The following is a 19401-nucleotide window of genomic DNA, read 5'->3' as shown; positions in this document are numbered from 1 at the left end:
TTCAATGTGGTTGCTACCCGTGAGCAACCAAAGAAGTACAAAGTTAAACATACAAGTACATTCCCGTGAATTGAAATGAAGTGTAGAGACAAACAAAATACTACACTTTCCCGTGACACAATCATAAAGCTAAACATAATAAAACAAGTGCATTCTCTGCCTTCCTTTCATACAACTTGAACTCCACCCCGTGACCTGCAACAGAAAAGAAAACAAGAAACAAAATTAAATACTCATCACCTGCAACACAAAAAGAAAACAAGAAACAAAATGAAACAGCAAGCAAAATAAAAGAAAGCAAAGCAACCTATCAACAAAGCAACCTATCAACAAAGCAACAAAGCAACCTATCAACAAAGCAACAAAGCAAAAGAAAACCGAAGCAACAACCAAACAACAAAGCAACCTATCACACCGTTCTCAAATCATTTCAGAAATGAGTTTGTCCATAAGGCTGATTTCGTTTGCAGATAGATGGGTAGGGTCTTTGGCAAGGAGACGCTCTAGGAGTTTCTGTTGTTGTATCTCCTTCTTCACAGCAAGCATGGCATGTATCTCATCATAACCTTGCCTCTTGCGTTTGGCTGCTTTGCAAGCCTTGACACCAGGAGGCCGAACCTCCGCACCTTCCTCCTCAGCCACCACCTCCGCAGCTTCCTTCCTTTTCTCCTTGGGACCTTCTTTGGGAACACCGAGTGATTTCCATTTCTGATCGAACCGAAGTTCCCTCCAACAATGTTCAAGTGTGAACTTGATGCCAATGTCATTGAAGAAGATGTCATGGGCAGCCTTCATGACATCATTCTCATTTTGGCCACTCGCTTGCTCCCTCACTGCTGCTTCATAGCAGCCCACAAACTTGCACACCTGCTCATTGATTCTTCCCCACCTCTGCTTACACTGACTCCATTCTCTAGGAACGGCGCCACTGAGCAGAGGGCTTGCGTTGACGTAATCCACTATGCGTTTCCAAAACGCTCCGGCCTTCTGGTCAGTGCTCACGATGGCATCCTTGCTGGTGTTCAACCAAGCGCTGATGAGCACAACGTCTTCTTTGGTTGACCATTTTCTTCTTTGAAGAGAGGATTGGGAGGTTTGGGGAGGATGTTCCATTTTGGTTTCGGTTTGGGTTTGATATGTGTGTGTTTTACATGAGGATTTGCTATGTTTTTAAACTAGTTTAGTCTAGTACATTAAACTCTAACTACCAAACATTCATTACACAACAACTATCTATCGCAATTTCATTAAACTCTAGCTATCAAATCAGTGCAAATCATATTAATCACAGCAACCAACCAACAAACCGATACAATTTATGATCTACTTGCAGTTTAAAGTTTTAAAAGTTTTACTTTTACTTGTAGTTTAAAGTTTTAGTTCTAGTTTGTAGTTTAAAGTTGTACTTGTAGTAAATCTATATACGGTTAATATATTTAAAAAAAAAAAGAAACAGAAACATCAATCGAGAAGAGAAACAGAAACATAAATTTTGAGTTAGAGTCTTACCTTCAATCCAAGCAGACCATCTCCAAGTCAGCGACCTTCACAGCGAGAACATCCACCTGGCCAGAGAGCCTTTTAACCTGTTCCTGGACATGTAAACAAGAAAAATAAAATGAGTTAATACGTTATCTTCGCTAAACTAATGAAACACCAAAACAATAAAGCAATGCAATGAAGAGAGAAGAGATTACCTCTAGTGACTCAATCTGTTGATTGAGGATGGGCACCTCCTTCAACACCTTCTCAGCCTTCTCTACCCGGGCAGTCAGCTTCTCGATCTCCTCCTGGACACCAAACACCCAAGGCTGACGATAATGGAGCCCATCAGCCTTGGTAATACCATAAACAACAAGATAAAAATCATCAGAATCTTGACAGGAAAAAAAAAAAAAACTGTAACAAAGAAGCAATTGAAAGACTACCTCGTAGTTTATGCAGGTGAAAAAGCGCTTCCCCGGAAGAGTGTCTCTCTCCTCCTTCCCCTGAACCTCGTTTATCATTTTCCCACCACAGTAACACCTACTTGGTATCTCGTACTCTGAATCCGCCACATAGATCAAGCTGTTGTTGTACTCAATGTTCCTCTTCATGTCTCTTCTCTCTGCTGCGGGATCCATCTGTAGCACAAACAAAACATTCACAAATGTCAATCAATCGATGAAAACGAAACAATTAACCCGTGTAGACGATTTAAAACCATAAAGCGAAACCCACATAATCAATTAAGAACCGTAACCTGTAAAACCCCCAAATCTATTTCGAACCCTAACCCTAACCCTAAATCCCCAAATCAATTTTGAATCTCCGAGAAACAAACCAAATACAACCCCGCATGCGGATTAATTGAAAGCCCCAACTCGATTTTGAACCCTAATACGAAAACCCTAAATCGATTAAGAATCGCCGAGAACCCTTCCCTGCCCAAAACGCTTCAAAACAACGGACAATCTACTCGATACTGACCTGAGCTCGTGGAGGAGACCGTTCGTCGTCGATTAGATGGTGAGAAGCTGCGGGAGTCGGCGTCGCACGAGAATCGCCACTGAATCGCCAGAATCGCCTAGAGGAGAAACAAAACCCTAACTTTTTGAGAATAAAAGAAAATGAATGGTTTCGCGATCTACTCTGGTTCAACTCGAAAACACGAGACCAATGTGTCCGTGACACGTGGCTTGAACTCGGCGACGGACGGATCGTGGGTAAGAGACGGGTCGCCGAAAATAGCCCATTTTCTATTTTTTTTTTAATCCCGGCCCTATGACCCCGAGCCCATGAACCCGTTTAGAACCCTTGATGGGCATGCTCTTACTATGATATTGTAACATTTTGTTCTAATTTTTTATGAGTCTGTTTTCGAAAGATTTCTCTTTAAAAACTTCAGTATTAAGTATAACTAGGTGTTTTCCTGCACCATGTGCAGTAAAAGAATTTTAAAATATTTTCTAATAAATAAATAAAATTATATTTAATTTTTTATTTATATTTACAAATTTTCTCTTTTCTTATCAATATTTTAATATAAATTTGATTTAACTGAACATTAAAATTAACATAAAAACAATTTTTTTTATTTTGAATTATATTTAAAAATGTGCATGTATATATTTAAAATTATAATCTTAGATAGATTTTTCTATCTATTTATTTTAATTAAATATATTAAATAAATATGTAAAATTGCATAATTGTCAAAATTAAAATTAAACAATATTTATAAAATTTGTAGATATATATAAGAAACTAATGATTTTACGATTAATTTGATTTTATGATTTAATTTTTATAATTTTCTAAAAATATGTATATATCTTTGAAATATTTTTAAATTTAAATGATATTTCGAATTTAAAATGCCATAATTGAATATATTTACTTTAATGATGATTTATGAGTTATTACCATATTTTTAAAAATGTTCAAAAATATAAATCTAAAATAAATGTAATATATGAGTTATTACTATATTTTAAAAAGTTTACCAAAATATAAATTAACATTAAATATAATTGTTCCATGTCATATTAATCTATAAGACATGTCATCAATTTTAGTAGTCATGTCATAATTATTAATCTAGTTGTTTTCATGCACCATATATAGTGATGAATTTTTTAAAAGTTAAATTTTATATTTTAAAATGTAATTAATTAATATTATATATTATATTATTTTGACCATAATTAATATAAATATCATCAATTAAGCATAAAATTAAGAGAAAATATTTTTTATTATATTTAAGAATATATATGTATATATATAAAGTTAAAATCTTAGACTAAAAAATTTATCTATTTCATTTGGTTAAATGTAGTAAATCAACTTGTACAAAATTACTAAAAATCACATAAATTGTATAGTTATCGAAAATTAAAACTAATATATATATTATATAATTGTAGATATCTAAAAGAAACTAATGATATTACGATTTAAATTTTATTTTCTAAATTCAGAAAATTTAGAAAATTTTAGATAATAAAATTTTATAATTATAAAAGTAAAATTATATAATATTTCAAAATTCAAATATCATATTTGAATATATTTATTTTAGTGATGGATTATGAGTTATTACCATATTTTACAAAGTTTACCAAAAATATAAATCAATATTAAATGTAATATATGAATTATTGTCATATTTTAAAAGGATTTCCAAAAATATATATCAGCATTAACCATATGATATGTCATCAATCTTAACAGCCACGTCATAATTTTTTTGTGAAAACGATTGTAGAGAAGACATGTGACAAATCACTTCTCAAATATAGACTAGGGGATTAGATTCAACTTACATTTTAGTGTTTTTTTCGGTTATGGATTACCTATTTATTCTAATAGTTTTCGATTTTGTAGAGTCGCATACATTTTGCTTGGGATTGACTTTAATTAAATTTGATGGGAATTTTAATCTACGGTATATCCAACTAGTCTAACATATATAGCCTGAATTTATGGGAATATACGTTAGTCTTCAAATGAAGAACACTTATATACTTTTGGAATGTGAGCTATCCATCATCAAATGAAGTCAGTCTTGTTTACCAAAAAAAAAACTGAAGTCTTCATACTGATGCCAAAAGAATAGTTCACCCAAAAAAAGTTAGTGGTAAAGCAATTAAACAATAATTTTGTTCAGTTTGAGAGACTTTTTTATAAAATATTTTTGGTTTTATTTACCAAGAAATTCTGTTTTAGGGTACAGCTGTAATAATAGATCAGGGAGATGACAACACGTAATGATCGTTGAAGAGATTAGACCCCAAAGTTTATGGGATTAGATAGACTGAAACAGTTGAACAAAAAAAAAGATAGACTGAAACACTTCTGACGACTCCTTTTGAGGTTTCACTTTGCATTTGTTAATTTTTGTTTCCTTAATGCAAATTAATTCCCTGTAAATATATAAATACTCAGAATTTATTATTGCACGGCAGAAAAAATTAAAGTTCCTATTTTTGCTATAAATTAACAATCTCATTTAATGTCCACGAGATTCGCGTTCAGACAATGCTGAAATTTCTTATCATACAAAAATTATTTTGTCATTATTTTATCAGAACCATACCATAACTTAAAAAGACTTTACTCAGTAGCGTATATGTATAATCAATTCGTCTGAGTTATGTAAATGACACTACAGAGAAATATATATATTTCTCCGGCTGCTGCAAAGAGTTTCGTACAAATTGTAACGGTACACACAATATTGCCAGATTCAAAGAGACAAACACAAAAGTAAAATTGTTAAACGTAAGAGATAAATTAAAAAAAAAATGTAGAAGAATAAATAAAAAAAGAAGAGAACACAATAAGAGAGGGATCACCACAGTAAAAACCCTAATCATTTCACAAACTAACGTGTCAAATGACAAAGGGTCAAAATCGGTGTAGAGAAAAAGAATGTCGATGAAAGATAAAAAAGCTTGACTTGTTTAGTCACAACTGTCAAATTTTCAGCAAGACACATATCTTCTTTATATAATACTTGCATATATACATATTTACGTACTTATTGCAATAAACAGGCATATAATAAGAATATTTTTAAAATGTTATATTTATTTTCTAGACTCTTTACTGTTGTATATATAGAAGCGGCGCGAGTGGTCACTTTAACAATAAAGCAACCTCCTCAGAAAGAGTAAAGAAAGAGTATGGATCCTGAAGGTTTCACGAGTGGCTTATTCCGATGGAACCCAACGAGAGCAATGGTTCAACAACAACAACAACAACCACCTCCGGTTCCTCCTCCGCAGCAACAACCTCCGGCAACACCGCAGACGGCAGCGTTTGGAATGAGACTAGGTGGTTTGGAGGGTTTGTTCGGTCCTTACGGAGTGCGGTTTTACACGGCGGCAAAGATAGCCGAGCTAGGTTTCACGGCGAGCACGCTTGTGGGCATGAAGGACGAGGAGCTTGAGGATATGATGAATAGCCTCTCTCATATCTTTCGTTGGGAGCTTCTCGTGGGTGAACGGTACGGTGTCAAAGCTGCCGTTAGAGCTGAAAGGAGACGTTTGCAAGAAGAGGAAGAGGAGGAATATTCTAGACGCCGTCATTTGCTACTCTCCGCCGCAGGTGATTCCGGCACTCATCACGCCCTTGATGCTCTCTCCCAAGAAGGTATTATAACATTGAATATAAACATTACCCCACGTTTTATGTGTGTACGATAAGGTTGAGAACTTGAGAACACCATAATTTTGTGATTATGGATTCGTTTAAAATATTAATAGCAAATGTCTGAAGGCTCTCAAGTATATATTCAAACTCAAAGTCTACAATTATATATAAGCTAATTCAGAATATAAAAGTGAAAATCACATATACGTGTATGGAGACCGAATCTAAAATTTAAATATTTTTATTTTTATTATAATAACTATTTCAATAATTTAGGAGAAATGTGACCTACATAGTGAGCTATTGTTATACACTATGCAGTTGTAGTCAGGTTGTTATATATTAGACTTATTGCAAGAAGTACGAGGATTAATTATAAGCTTATAATGTATTATGTGATTGTGACAATAGTATATATATAGATGATTGGACAGGATTATCAGAGGATCCAGTGCATCAGCTAGAACACACTGATGCGGCGGGGAACAACGCCGTGGGAGGCTACTGGGAAGCAGGGCAGGCAAAGATGAAGAAGCCACAACAAAGACGCAGAAAGAAACAGGTGGTGACGTCAGTGGAAACCGATGATGACATGAACGAAGGTGAGGATGACGATGACGGTAACGGTAACGGAGGAGGCGGCGTGTTGGGGATTGAGAGACAAAGGGAGCATCCATTTATCGTAACGGAGCCTGGGGAAGTGGCACGTGGCAAAAAGAACGGTTTGGATTATCTTTTCCACTTGTACGAACAGTGTCGGGAGTTTCTTGTTCAGGTTCAGACCATTGCTAAAGACCGTGGCGAGAAATGCCCCACCAAGGTATCTTCCAAGATTTAATCCTAGCCGTACGTTTACTTTCGCATTATAATATTTTAATAACATATTATATAGTTCTGTCGGAATTTATGGTGTATGGTAGGGATACCATAGCCATTATCATCGACAGCTGTTTTAAAGTAAGTTTGACAAGTCACTAGGTCAGGGTTTTTCAGTATTATTTTCTTTTAGTTTTTGCTATGTCTGGCATAGATTTATAGAGGTTCTGATTTATATTTTCCATTTAGTTAACGAATATAGTTAGATTTCAATTTAATGTTTTGACTTAGTCACAGACTCACATTACGACAACGTGTCGAGCTAGGGTAAAAACACAGTCGTTGTTTTGTTTTAGTCTAAAAACGACATGAGATAGCCAGTCCTAGATACGATGTCCTTAATGCATTAGATTCGATTTCTGCATGCATGTGTGTAAATAAACATAGATATTATACTTTTTGCCATTAGTAAGGATACTTTTTGTGTGTATATAATTTAGAAATAAAATAATATTTGGATACATAATATTGCTCAGCGGGTAATAGTGTCACCTTTCTTCGAGTGATGATAGTACATAGTCCATGAGCTCTGTGCCATTGCTTGTACAGACGCACGTTATTAAGAAAAAAATTACAAAAAATTAAACGAATAAAGTTTTTTTTTTTCTTTCTCAAATTTCTAGTTCCAATGTTTAAATAAAAATCTTTTTAGAACATATATATTGGTACTTTTCTATAATATATTCCATTTTTCGGAAAAGAATACATTTTTGCTTGGATTATTACATAAATACTGATTATTTGTAAACAGGTGACGAACCAAGTATTCAGGTACGCAAAGAAATCAGGAGCGAGTTACATAAACAAGCCGAAAATGAGACACTACGTTCACTGCTACGCACTCCACTGCCTAGACGAAGAAGCTTCAAACGCTCTACGAAGAGCGTTTAAAGAACGCGGCGAGAACGTTGGGTCGTGGCGTCAGGCCTGTTACAAGCCGCTCGTGGACATCGCTTGTCGTCATGGCTGGGACATAGACGCCGTTTTCAACGCTCATCCTCGCCTCTCCATTTGGTACGTTCCAACTAAGTTGCGTCAGCTCTGCCATTTGGAGCGGAACAATGCGGTTGCTGCGGCTTCAGCTTTGGTTGGGAATGGGATTAGCTGCACGGGGTCGTCTGCGTCTGGGGGTTTTGGGGTTTAATTTGTTGGGTTATTGTGGTTTAGTTACTTGTTCGCTATCTTAATTAATTATTAGCTTTTAGTTTACTCGTTTTGGCTGGGCTTGTTCGTTTTATTTCCGATGACTTGATTTATTATTATAAAAAAATTACAACGAAAGGCAATATCAATCAAGATTGGAATAAAGCATTACACGAACATATAAAATGTATAAATGAAATAGAACCAATCTTTTCTAATGGAAATCTTAATAGCTAACAAATAAAGTTTGTAATGTTTTTTTCTCATCTGTATTAAATTTCGATTGGATGTAACTACTTGCAAGAACATATCATCCAAGAGACAACTAATTTTATGAAATGATTTAAAATAGAGGGTGATACCAACTTGTTCGTTATCTAAAGATGGAGTTCCCGCCAAGAGCGTTGTACCCACAAGTCAGAAGAAGCAAGAAGAACATTCTATTAACGCAAAGGTTATCTCGAACTGAGTTCCTGTTTGTAAAGATCAACGGTTAACTAAACCCCTGAAACGTTTCTTCACCCTTTTGTCCATTGTAGCGTATAGGCACAGAGGGAAGCAGGAGAAAACGAAGAGAAACTACTTTGGAATCTAATGAGCAAAAATAGAAAGCATCAAGAACCAGAGAGTCCAATGGGACCCAAAGAGATCATCAGACAAGCTGATACGAAGCAGAAGAAGCCAGCCATTGGTGCATAGTAGACGAGCGACCAGAAACCAAACAAGGTTAAGTTCCTCAAATGGCGGGTCCTAGTGCTTTGATTCCACTTGGCGTGTCACCTACGGCTAGAACAGTAACCTGGAGGTAAGTAAAGTATGTACAAGTCTACACAAGAATATCTCTTTACTATGCTCAGAAAAAACAATCAGCTTAAAAACTGATTGTGTACTCTTTTATCATGTCATTACTTGCACTTGGGTGTCGTCTATTGAAACTTGTCCCAATATATGATTCTAAGTACAAATGTCAGAGCCAAATCGTGTCAGTGTTTTGTACATCAATTCTGTGTTTCTTCCATGTTTATAAACTTATTAGGTCATATCATGGATCGTGCAGCTTCATAGAACAGAATCTCTGGCCGAATCATCCTTTCTCCACAGAATCTAACCACATTCTTCCAGCTACCAACAACCTATATAATTACCACACGTATATTATTATCCCAACGATTCAACACAAAGAAGACAAACTCAACTGTTTATGTCGTACCTCTCCTGCTAAAGACTCACGTCTGAGATTAACCCACCGGTTCTTTTCATAAGCTATACAGATGTTTTCTTCTTCTTCTTCTTCACTATAACCAACCTAGATCATATCTAATATATTATGAGAGTGTTACAGAGAAATACAGAAGAACAATAGGACAAGTTTTCTTTTTCTTACCATAGACACAAGCCGGTAGTTAGTGTTTGGTTCTAAGCCTTCGTACAGCCTGCTCATATCTATCTCCCACTCCAAAGCCTTTGTCGTTTCTGATATTTCCTTTTCAGTTTCACTCTTCTCCCATTCCAACACTACAGAACACCAACGTTGTTTTATTATAAGCATAGAAAATGAAATGAGTATATAAGATCACAACCGTGGTGCTCAAAAACTTACCGATTGTGAAGATAGGTGGACATCTACTCATAACGTGATGAACAAAGTTTGTCGTCCCACAGCCTCCAGTTTTAGTGTCACATAACATTTTGTATTTCATGCGGGTCACTTTAAGGATATCCACAAACTTTATATCCCCAAAAGCACACTGCATATATATATATATATATATATATAATAAGCACAATAAACCTTTATAAGGGGAAGTAGTACCAGTTTCTCTAGAAAAGACGGAGAACAACATAAATGGAAACATACCTTAAGGTCTCTGATTGAATCTGCAGCCATAACAATTCCATAAGAACTCTGCTCTGGATAATTTGGCTTCCTTCCGCATTTTCTACAACTCATTCTTTCATTTACTTCCAACGTGAAAAGGCGAGTCACCAAGCTTTCTCTTTCTGAATTTTCCCAGAAATGCCAAGACTCAAGGACGGTTACAAGTACCTCAGCAGCACCACTCGACTGAAAAAATACGTCACCTTTAGTTAAGCTTCTTAACAAAAAAAAAAAAAAAATATATATATATATATATATATATGATGATGATGATAATTAAAGGCTTATATTCTCCAAACGAACCATGGAATTAACTTCTTTTAAAGACATGAGTAAGTCTCTCAAGATGAGACGATAAACTCCCTCAGTTTTTATTTCCTCTGACACAATAGCAGTGAATAAACTTTGTAGCGCACATAGAGCTTGTTCTTCCAGGTTGTCATCAACTGGTAGCTTATTGTACTTTGGAACTTTTTCTTTAAAAACGTTTATGTTCACAAGGGCCTGCAATAAAACATGTATTTGTGAATTAATATAAGAAGGTAAAGTGATATGGAGTGATCTGAATCAGAAGACGACAGTTTAGGTACTGAATCTTGGTAATTGCGTTACTTTCAACGTCATGTCAAGAGCTGAATTGTATCTAGTTGCAGCTCCTCCGGGTGCTGACTCCAAATTTCCAGAGACAGAATCTTCTCCAGACATGTTTTGCATATCTTAAAGATGGTGGATGAATATAATAAGAAGGATGATTCTTAAAACCAAAAAAGTTCAAACTATTCGTCAATTAAGAAGCTCTTTTTACCACCACTGTTAACTTTAGTAGCTCCCTCTTGAATGTCATTGTTGGATGGAATTTCCAGTTGACCCTTTTCACTTCCTAGAGTATATTTTGGTTCCATGGAATCTTCTTCCATCGCTTTTGGTGATTGAGATGTACCTCCCGGTTCAAGGTCGGCAGAAGGTTTGCTGGACATGTAAGAACACGTTTTGCTCAGAGTTAAACCCTAAAATAATTCATTAAATGTTCTTTGTATTTACTTGTGTTTAAATAGCAAAACTGTTACAGGAATATCGGGATATATATCCATTGGATATTGGTAACTAATCTAACAGATTGAGAGAATATTATGGGGTTATTAAACACTTACTGTTCAAGACGACTAGCCATGCTCGTTGAAGTTTTCTGTTACGCCATGAAAGACCATTCATTCTTAGAACCGATTTGCAGAAAAGTCAGAGAAGCAAATAGAGAATTTAGAACTTCAAAGACCTTAGTTCTTTTAGTTCTCTTCTTATTTTTAGACTGTGACTTCTTCTTCCCTTTGAGTAAAAGATCTGCTTCTGCTGCATCTGACTTGGCTTTGGTTTCCATATTTAAAATCTCATTCTACATGAGAAGAGACATGAAAACCATATAAGAAATCACTCATACACCAAATCAAACGGAAAAATGAGAGCTCCCAGTATATAACCAAAGTTTTATACAACCAGCAAAAAAGGTTTTGGCAATTGAATCTTTTCGTTTGGACTGCTTTACCTTTAGCGTCATGTCAATAGCTGAATTATATCTGGCTGCACCTCCTTCAAGGGACGACTCCAAATGTTTCGACAATGAATCTTCTCCAGGCATGTTTTTCATATCTTGAAGGTGGTGAATAAAGAAAAAGAACTATGAGCGCATAACAAAAGAAAAGAAAACAAATTCAAATTATTCTTCAATTGAGAAAGCTCTATTTACCATCACGGTCAACTGTAGTAGCTTCCACTTGAATGTCAGTGTTGGATGAAGTTTCCAATCGACCTCTTTCTGGTTCCTTAGCATCTTCTTCCGGTTCAAGTTTGACAGAAGGTTCACTGTACATGTAAGAACAAGTTTGGCTCATAGAAAACCAGAATAAAATTTAACAACATACAAAAAAGGACTATTGAGGTACTTACTGTTTAACAGTCTTATCAACAAGACTAGCCATGCTCGTTGAAGTTATCTGTTGCGCCATGAAGTCCATCAATTCTTAGAACTGAACAACTGAAAAGTCAGAGAAGCAAACAGAGAATTTAAAAACTTCAAAGACCTTTGTTTTTTTAGCTTTCTTCTCTTTTGCCTGTGACATCTTCTCCTCTTGGAGTAAAAGATCTGCTTCTGCTGCTTTCGCTGCATCTGACTTGGCTTTTGATTCCATATTTACAATCTCATTCTACATGACAAAGAGACATGAAAACCATATAAGAAACATCTCAAATGCCAAGTCAGACAGAAAATGAAACTCTTGTGAGCTTGAAACCAACCAGCAAGAAAGGTTTTATCAGTTGAAGCATATAAGTGCGGTTGTCAAAAGCAGAAAGGCTTGTGAGCTTGTCTAACAATCTAACTCTTGAATTATCAATCAGCAGTATCTTTGCATCGATCTGCAGAACCTTTTCGGTGACCGCTGATTTCAGAAGTTCTATGTACTTCAACACTATTTCATCTCTGAGATCTTTACCCTCACGTATACGACTCATGCAATCTTCTAAGTCAAACGTCGGATCCCATCCTCCCTCGAAAACATCTCGTACTGCACACAAGAACAATCTTGCAGTGAGGGAATTTTTTTCTTTTGGGACTCTCTCTTCACATCTATCACAGAGAAGAGATGCATAGCTTTTCTTTTGATCCTCCCCAACAATCTTTCTTCTTTCATCTTCAAGGTTACACAAGTTCTGAACGAAAGTAAGAGCTGCTTCGTACTCTAACACATGCCCTTTCTTTGCATATTTGGTTCTCAGTGCTCTACATGTGTACTGAACAGCTCTCATAACAGCCACCCATGTATCTAGATTGTATTCCCTGATAGGTTTTGGAAAGCTTTTATCCACTGAAGAGCAGTTACCTAACCAGGATATGATATCATCGCCGTTAGGCTGTGCCTTGGCGTAGTGAACATCAGGATCTTTAATGAATTTGATTTTCCCGTCATCATCAAATGGAGCACTACTGCTTTTCAACAGTCTTTTATCCAGAAGCAGCAATGAAAACTGCTCGTCGAGTTCGATACTTTCTTTGATTCGAATATTATCCAAAACACTGTCCACTGCTCTGCAAACTTGTTCTATACCATCATGCCTTTCACACTTGATGGTTTTTAGAAACGCTCGGATCTGACTGAGCTCATAACGTTCAAGAAAACATATGCTCTGTGGTGTTTCCACTATGTGACAATCGTTAATACTCTCTTCTGAAACTTGAAGTTTTCTAAGATGCGTAACAGGAAAACGCATCACCCAGTCTCGAATGCTGCAAGAGAGAATCTGATGCTCAGAGAGCGACACAAGGAGTAGTTTAACTTCCTTGAGTAAACCACTTCGCTCTTCATCTGCAGCCAAAGGCCATTGGTTAGACCATCCCTTCTTCCTAGATTCAGATGTAAACGCTTTCACATCTTCCAGCTGAGTTTTGATCATTTCAACGGCAGCTACTGTGTCCACTGGCTCCCAACCTCCACACTGTATCTTATGAGCCCATTTTCTCCCTAACCTAATGACCACATCTTTTTCCAACTCAGGCTTAAAATCTGCAGCATGTTGTTGTTCAAGATGAGCCTTACATTCTTCAGCACTAGAGAAATCCGCCGAGCATATAGTTCGACACACCCATGTTGTCCACCTTTTGTGTTCCTTAGCATAAGCGAGAACTTTCTCCAAAGCCTCTAGTGAACCCTCACTGTTATGTACAAACCCCTTAAGCTTCTCAATGTTTACTCTCATTAACTCCCTTTTGATCTTAACATCCAAACCAATCCAAAACAACCTCAGTCCTTTATTAACCTCATCATCCTTAACCGGCTCTGGACTTCTCTTTGCCTCTACAAACTTTGCCTCATCGCTTCTGATAGATTCAGTCTTGGATTCAACTATCCAGAACTCTGCATCTTTGATCACACGCTCCAACCCTTTCCTCCTCTGTTCTTCTAGGCCACGCAACAACTCGTTTTGAGCAACGTTGTTGTTGTCTCGGTGAGAAACATACAAAGCCTGTTTTCCTATGCGAACGCATTCCTTGTAGTACAAGACTGACCCAAGGCGCTGAGCCAGATCGTGGAGTCTTTCTGCGCAGAGCCGCGAGAGATTCACATCTTCGGAATAGCATGACACTGAAGCCAATAGGTACGTGAACGACAAGTTAGGGCTCTCTGCTGCTGCTCGTGATAGCTTCGAGAAGATTCTAGCTTGTTCTTTGTGGAGAAGCGATGAGCCCTCTTCTTGTGCGTAGAATAATAACAAATCTTCGATTAACTCCAGGGCCTTGCTGTGATCTCCTTTGGCGATTAGATCTTTAGCGTTGCAGAAGAGCTCTGCGCCTTCTTCGTCGTCTTTGAACAGAGAAGACTCCATAGCGAGCGATTCTCAAGGTTTTCTTTCGGTTTCTTGATCTCCAAGTTTTGATTTTGCTTCTTGAGAGAGAGAGAGAGAGAGAGAGTTGTTAAGAGTGAAGGCGGGAAAATCAACGAACATAACAGCAAGGGAGAGAATATGCTAGAGCTGTCAAATGGGAAAGCCCATGTCCATTAACCCATATCCGTTTGTCCATTTATAGTTTGTGGACACAGAGCGACCATGTCCATTAAGGATCAATCCATTAAAAACCATGTCCATCAGAACCCATATTTATATGGGTTGCCATGGGATCCATTAGTGACCATTTATGAAAATTTTTAATTTCAATCTAAAAACTTATGGTTTTAGCGGGAAAACTCCATTTTACGGTTTTGACGGGAAAACTCGATTTTCTGGTTTTGGGGAGAAAACCCGATTTCTCGGTTTTGGGGGAAAACCCGATTTTACAGTTTTGGCGATTTTGCGGTTTTAGCGGAAAACTCGATTTGCCGATTTTGGCGGGAAAACTCGATTTCCCGATTTTGGGAGAAAACTCGATTTTCCGATTTTAGGAGAAAACTTGATTTCCCGGTTTTGGGGGAAAACCCAATTTTACGGTTTTGGCGAATTTACGGTTTTAGCGGAAAACTCAATTTCCCGATTTTGGAAGAAAACTCGATTTCCCGATTTTGGAAGAAAACTCGATTTCCCGGTTTTGGGGGAAAACCCGATTTTACGGTTTTGGCGATTTTACAGTTTTAGCGGAAAACTCAATTTCCCGATTTTGGCGGGAAAACTCGATTTCCCGGTTTTGGCAGAAAATCCAATTTTCGATTTTGGCGGGAAAACTCGCTTTTTACGGTTTTGGAGATTTTACGGTTTTAGCGGAAACTCGATTTTCCGATTTTGGCGGGAAAACCTGATTTCTCAATTTTCGCGGAAAAATCCGATTTTACAGTTTTTGAGATTTTACGGTTTTGACAGAGAAAATTCGATTTCCCGGTTTTGACGAAAAAATCTGATTTCTCGGTTTTGGTGGGAAAACTCTTTTTTTTTGAAACCCTAAATTTTTTTGTCCATTGGACAATCCATGTCCATGAAGCCCAAAACCCGTAAAGACCATTTTTTAAATGGTCATCCATATTTTGTCCATTCATAACCCATGGAAAAAATGGGTATGTCCATATTAAGTCCATTTAAATATGGACGTGGACGACCAATGGACGACCCGCCCATTTGACACCTATAGAATATGCTCGCTTTTATCACGTGAGAGGCACGTGACAGTGCGGGTGATGAGAAAACAAACATCTTGCGCATTGTCATTGGGAAATTGTATCGAACACCTTGTGTGCGTTACCGATTTGGGAGGATAAATAAAATCGAAATTAGTGTGAAGCTTTGAACAACCTTCATCTTCGTGATTGTAGTGAACAAATTATGTATAGGTAAACAGAAAATCAAGCAGCACGAGTCTCTGCATAATCACACACACTCTCTCTCTCTCTCTCTGTTTTTGAAGAATCGAATCTAAATAGACCAATAATTAAATACTGAGAGATATGGGGCGAAAAAAGAATTATTCAGAACATTGGGGACTTACCCGAATAACCACATTAAAATTAGTGGGCTTACAACTATAACAAGAAGTGCAGAGTTTCTTGATTGGCTCGAAACCAGTTTTGGGCCTAGAAGTTTTTTGAAAAAAATGAAATGGAGAGATGTTGTACGGCCGCAAAGATTGAAATGAGTAACAAGGTTGGTGAAGCCGGCAGTTCGGACCGGCACCGACTCACCGGCCCTTGTTAAAAAAAGTCTAAACCTGTCTCTTTTTTATTATATATTGACTTTTCTACTTTTTAGGTGTACTCGTTGAATTCTAGTCTGTCGACTTGAATCATATGCTGAGATTTCAAAGTGTCTATTTCAGTTTATATCAAACCATAATCGCACGCAGATGAGACATTTACTTTCTTATGTTTTGTCTTTTTCTAATTCTTTTGTATTATATAGTAGACAACTTGTGATGAAGTAGACAATTCAAAAACAGAACAAAAAAAATTATATAATTTATTTAAAAAGTAATTCATACTAATTTATTTGAAGTTAGAAACTTATCTAACTTAATATAATATCAGAATCATATTAATACAATTCAGTTTAATCCATCAGTTCTTAGTTTCTTACCCAAACATTCTTAAAACAAAATAATATATTAAATAGATAAATTAATTTATTATCACTAATTGATTTTAAATTGATATCACATCTAACTAATTAGTATTTTTTTTTCATTGTTTTCTGTAGTTGTCAAAAAATTCAAACACACATGTCAGTGTATATTTAAACTTTATACTAACAGTCAATTCGATAGAGTTCCACTAGTGGAATCAAGTGGTGTAAGACTTTGAAACCCAGCTCCAAGTGGAATTTATCATTATAAGACATTTCGTTGAGGGTCGAGACCGTTTAGCAAAGCTGTGACGGTGCCTATCTCGCGTCTTAATTAAGCCAATCATCGCGAGGAAAACTTACACAACCGAACAAAAAGAGAAGGCAATTCTTTTTAGTAGTTTGCATGATGTCTCTGAAGTTCACATGCATGTTGCGCACCGAATCTTGTAATTAATTCACACGACAAATTAGTCGTTGATTTTGAAAAACTATTTCATGTCAACTCTTCATAATGGTATTTTAATTTGCACTTAGATTTGTTATTTTATGGTAGTAATTAATAACAGATAGCTAAAACGACGTTGAAGCTTGGTTATACATACGTTAATGGAATTATATAACATACATCTATATATAATATATGTAAGGAAATTTAGCTTATCAGATGACAATTTATTGCACCCAGAGCTCAGTAGCTTGTGTTTGCATTTGTAGGGAGGACCAGATGTGTTGTAGATAAGGGAACTAATTATATAATATGAAATAAAGTTACACTTTTTTCAAGAATCTTTAACCAACTGAAATAAGAGTACCAGAACATTATAATTAAGAGAACAATCAAGAATCATAACATCTCTTCATCGCAGGAAACACAAATCACTTACATATCTATCATCTTAATATCCCGAATGTGGAGAGGAAGAAGAATCCCCAAACCGCCAAAATCTAGCAAAATCTTGCTCTTCTTGTTGCCTAGAAGAGCCACCAGAAGACGAAGAAGTCGTTGCAGCAGTAGTAATAGTTGATAAACTATGATCATGAGACATTGAAACTCCGTTACCGCTACCATATCCACCGCCCAAATTAAAACTTAGCATATCATTATTACTCCCGTCTTGATAATACTGGTTATAGTATGGTATATTTTGCGTCTCGGTTTGATTTGAGGAGTAACAAGTAGAGTTTGATAGCTGATTGTTTATAACATTGCTTCCTAGCTGAACCCTCTCAGGGAAATTGAGTTTGGCTTTGTTTCCTTTGAACTTAAGAGCTGCTTCATCGTAAGCTAAGGCTGCGGACTCAGCGGTTTCAAATGTCCCTAGCCACACACGTGCTGCCTTTTTCGGATCTCGAATCTCAGCTGCCCATTTCCCCCATGGCCTTTGCCTTACCCCTCTATAATGTCTCCTCCTCAAGTCCCCTTAATATCAATCACAAACATTTAATATTGCATATATAGTACATATATATTCCTAGTGTATGTGTCTAAATGTACTATATCGAAATCATTAAATCACATTTGACAATACCATAAATTTAGTTACAAGCTGGATCTAGTCTGAGATTTACATCTGCTAGCTATGAACTTTTCACAAAATTTCCAAATAATTTAACATAGATATGAGCATCTATATACCTACCTTGATCTTGATGGGTAGGAGCAACTGGTAGACTAGGGTCTTGTGGATTATGCACAGAAGGACTATCGTGAGAGCTGTTTTCTTGGTTTCCTATAACTTGAGACAAAGCCGAGACCATAACACTCATGTCGTGTTGAGATCGAGCCGAGTAGAATGGGAATAAGTTTTCATCTTCCTCAGGTTCATCACCCCCAAAAGGCATATTCCCATAGAATCGAGGATCCATTTTGCTAGATTTTATTTTAAATCCGATATAGGATCTAGAGTTTAGGGTTTGTTCAGCTCTTCTTTGGACATCAAGAACAAGAAGGCGAGATAAAGAGAAGAAATTAGGTTTAAGTGAAAGGAGAAAGAGTAAAGGCTTTTCGGGGTATGCAATATTCTGAGGTTTTTTTTTTATAGAAGTCGGTTTACGTGTGAACATACGACTTCAAATGTACGTTTGAGTTTGGTTCTCTCTCTTTTCTTTAGGTCTTTTATTATATGTTTTTAATGTACTTAGTCTTATTATTATTGTATAGTAATAGAAAAACATGTTTGCATGTGTACGATTAGTACGGATCAATATACCGGGGTCCTTGAAATGACGATATGTATTATATGAGAATGTTTCCTAACATTAATTTCCTAATACGGAAAGTGCATTTGTATTTTAAATATCTGACGAAAAGAATACTACACGAGATGGAAAGATTAAACATGCAAAGTTTATATGAGAATAAAATAAAGAAGAAGGGGGAAGATGCATGCATGTTCACGTTTTGTATGATTATTTTATCTTTGTAAAAGTGGTAACACACTCACGACTTGAGGAAAAGAAATGTTATTTTTATTGTTAAAGAAAAATAAATGTTATTATTTTCTGAATATTAATATAAAACAATAGAAAAGAACTCGTGCTCACAAAGATGTAGTTGAAAGTTTAATGTTAACCGACAATTTCTTTTTCGTCAAATATCGACATATATTCTCTAAAAAGATGAAGATGATTTTTTTAAGTGTATATACTTCCTTTGTGGATGGAACGCGATAAGAAAAAAAAATAGCAATATGAATTTGCGTACGTGTGAAGTGAATCTAGTTTTTAATTACGGTTTGACTAAAAGTTTGCAACACAAAAGAAGTTTTAAAACCTCAGAATCAATAAATGTGTACACACTCCAATCGACATAAACAAAATGACTCCTTTAAGTT

The 19401-nt window shown here is 36.2% G+C and overlaps 4 protein-coding genes across 4 annotated transcripts; 1 reads left to right on the top strand and 3 right to left on the bottom strand.

Moving 5' to 3' along the window:
- Positions 1-420: 420 nt before the first annotated feature.
- On the bottom strand, positions 421-1113 carry LOC130495556 (glutathione S-transferase T3-like). Its single transcript, XM_056986968.1, has one exon. The coding sequence runs from the start codon at positions 1111-1113 to the stop codon at positions 421-423; it is 693 nt and encodes a 230-aa protein (XP_056842948.1).
- Positions 1114-5666: 4553 nt separating this feature from the next.
- Positions 5667-8292, top strand: LOC108810293 (protein LEAFY-like). The gene is made up of 3 exons (XM_018582413.2): positions 5667-6138; positions 6561-6958; positions 7766-8292. Exons 1-3 carry the CDS (start codon positions 5670-5672, stop codon positions 8156-8158), a joined length of 1260 nt encoding a protein of 419 aa, XP_018437915.2. The 5' UTR covers positions 5667-5669; the 3' UTR covers positions 8159-8292.
- A 690-nt stretch (positions 8293-8982) lies between these two features.
- On the bottom strand, positions 8983-15921 carry LOC108811449 (uncharacterized). The gene is made up of 15 exons (XM_018583495.2): positions 12326-15921; positions 12112-12234; positions 11978-12024; positions 11778-11893; positions 11577-11680; positions 11310-11426; positions 11188-11222; positions 10842-11005; positions 10649-10752; positions 10340-10540; positions 10016-10222; positions 9758-9905; positions 9542-9672; positions 9368-9463; positions 8983-9290 (listed from the first exon to the last, which is right to left on the bottom strand). The coding sequence occupies exons 1-15, from the start codon at positions 14408-14410 to the stop codon at positions 9195-9197; spliced, it is 3774 nt and encodes a 1257-aa protein (XP_018438997.1). The 5' UTR covers positions 14411-15921; the 3' UTR covers positions 8983-9194.
- Positions 15922-17292: 1371 nt separating this feature from the next.
- LOC108809799 (ethylene-responsive transcription factor ERF114) lies at positions 17293-18568 on the bottom strand. The gene is made up of 2 exons (XM_018581942.2): positions 18208-18568; positions 17293-17987 (listed from the first exon to the last, which is right to left on the bottom strand). The coding sequence occupies exons 1-2, from the start codon at positions 18431-18433 to the stop codon at positions 17464-17466; spliced, it is 750 nt and encodes a 249-aa protein (XP_018437444.1). The 5' UTR covers positions 18434-18568; the 3' UTR covers positions 17293-17463.
- Between the last annotated feature and the right edge of the window lie 833 nt (positions 18569-19401).

The sequence above is a fragment of the Raphanus sativus genome, chromosome 6, assembly GCF_000801105.2.
Source record: "Raphanus sativus cultivar WK10039 chromosome 6, ASM80110v3, whole genome shotgun sequence".
Taxonomy (NCBI): Eukaryota; Viridiplantae; Streptophyta; class Magnoliopsida; order Brassicales; family Brassicaceae; genus Raphanus; species Raphanus sativus.
This window is presented reverse-complemented; position numbering and strand designations above follow the sequence as displayed.

Coding starts and splice junctions, on each gene's coding strand:
- LOC130495556 (XM_056986968.1), bottom strand. CDS start 1,113: ATGGAACATCCTCCCCAAACCTCCCAATCCTCTCTTCAAAGAAGAAAA.
- LOC108810293 (XM_018582413.2), top strand. CDS start 5,670: ATGGATCCTGAAGGTTTCACGAGTGGCTTATTCCGATGGAACCCAACG. Junction 6,139..6,560: donor TGATGCTCTCTCCCAAGAAG/GTATTATAACAT, acceptor GTATATATATAG/ATGATTGGACAGGATTATCA. Junction 6,959..7,765: donor GCGAGAAATGCCCCACCAAG/GTATCTTCCAAG, acceptor ATTTGTAAACAG/GTGACGAACCAAGTATTCAG.
- LOC108811449 (XM_018583495.2), bottom strand. CDS start 14,410: ATGGAGTCTTCTCTGTTCAAAGACGACGAAGAAGGCGCAGAGCTCTTC. Junction 11,427..11,576: donor CTATTGACATGACGCTAAAG/GTAAAGCAGTCC, acceptor CTTCTCATGTAG/AATGAGATTTTAAATATGGA. Junction 9,906..10,015: donor ATTCAATCAGAGACCTTAAG/GTATGTTTCCAT, acceptor ATATATATGCAG/TGTGCTTTTGGGGATATAAA.
- LOC108809799 (XM_018581942.2), bottom strand. CDS start 18,433: ATGGATCCTCGATTCTATGGGAATATGCCTTTTGGGGGTGATGAACCT. Junction 17,988..18,207: donor TCCTACCCATCAAGATCAAG/GTAGGTATATAG, acceptor ATTGATATTAAG/GGGACTTGAGGAGGAGACAT.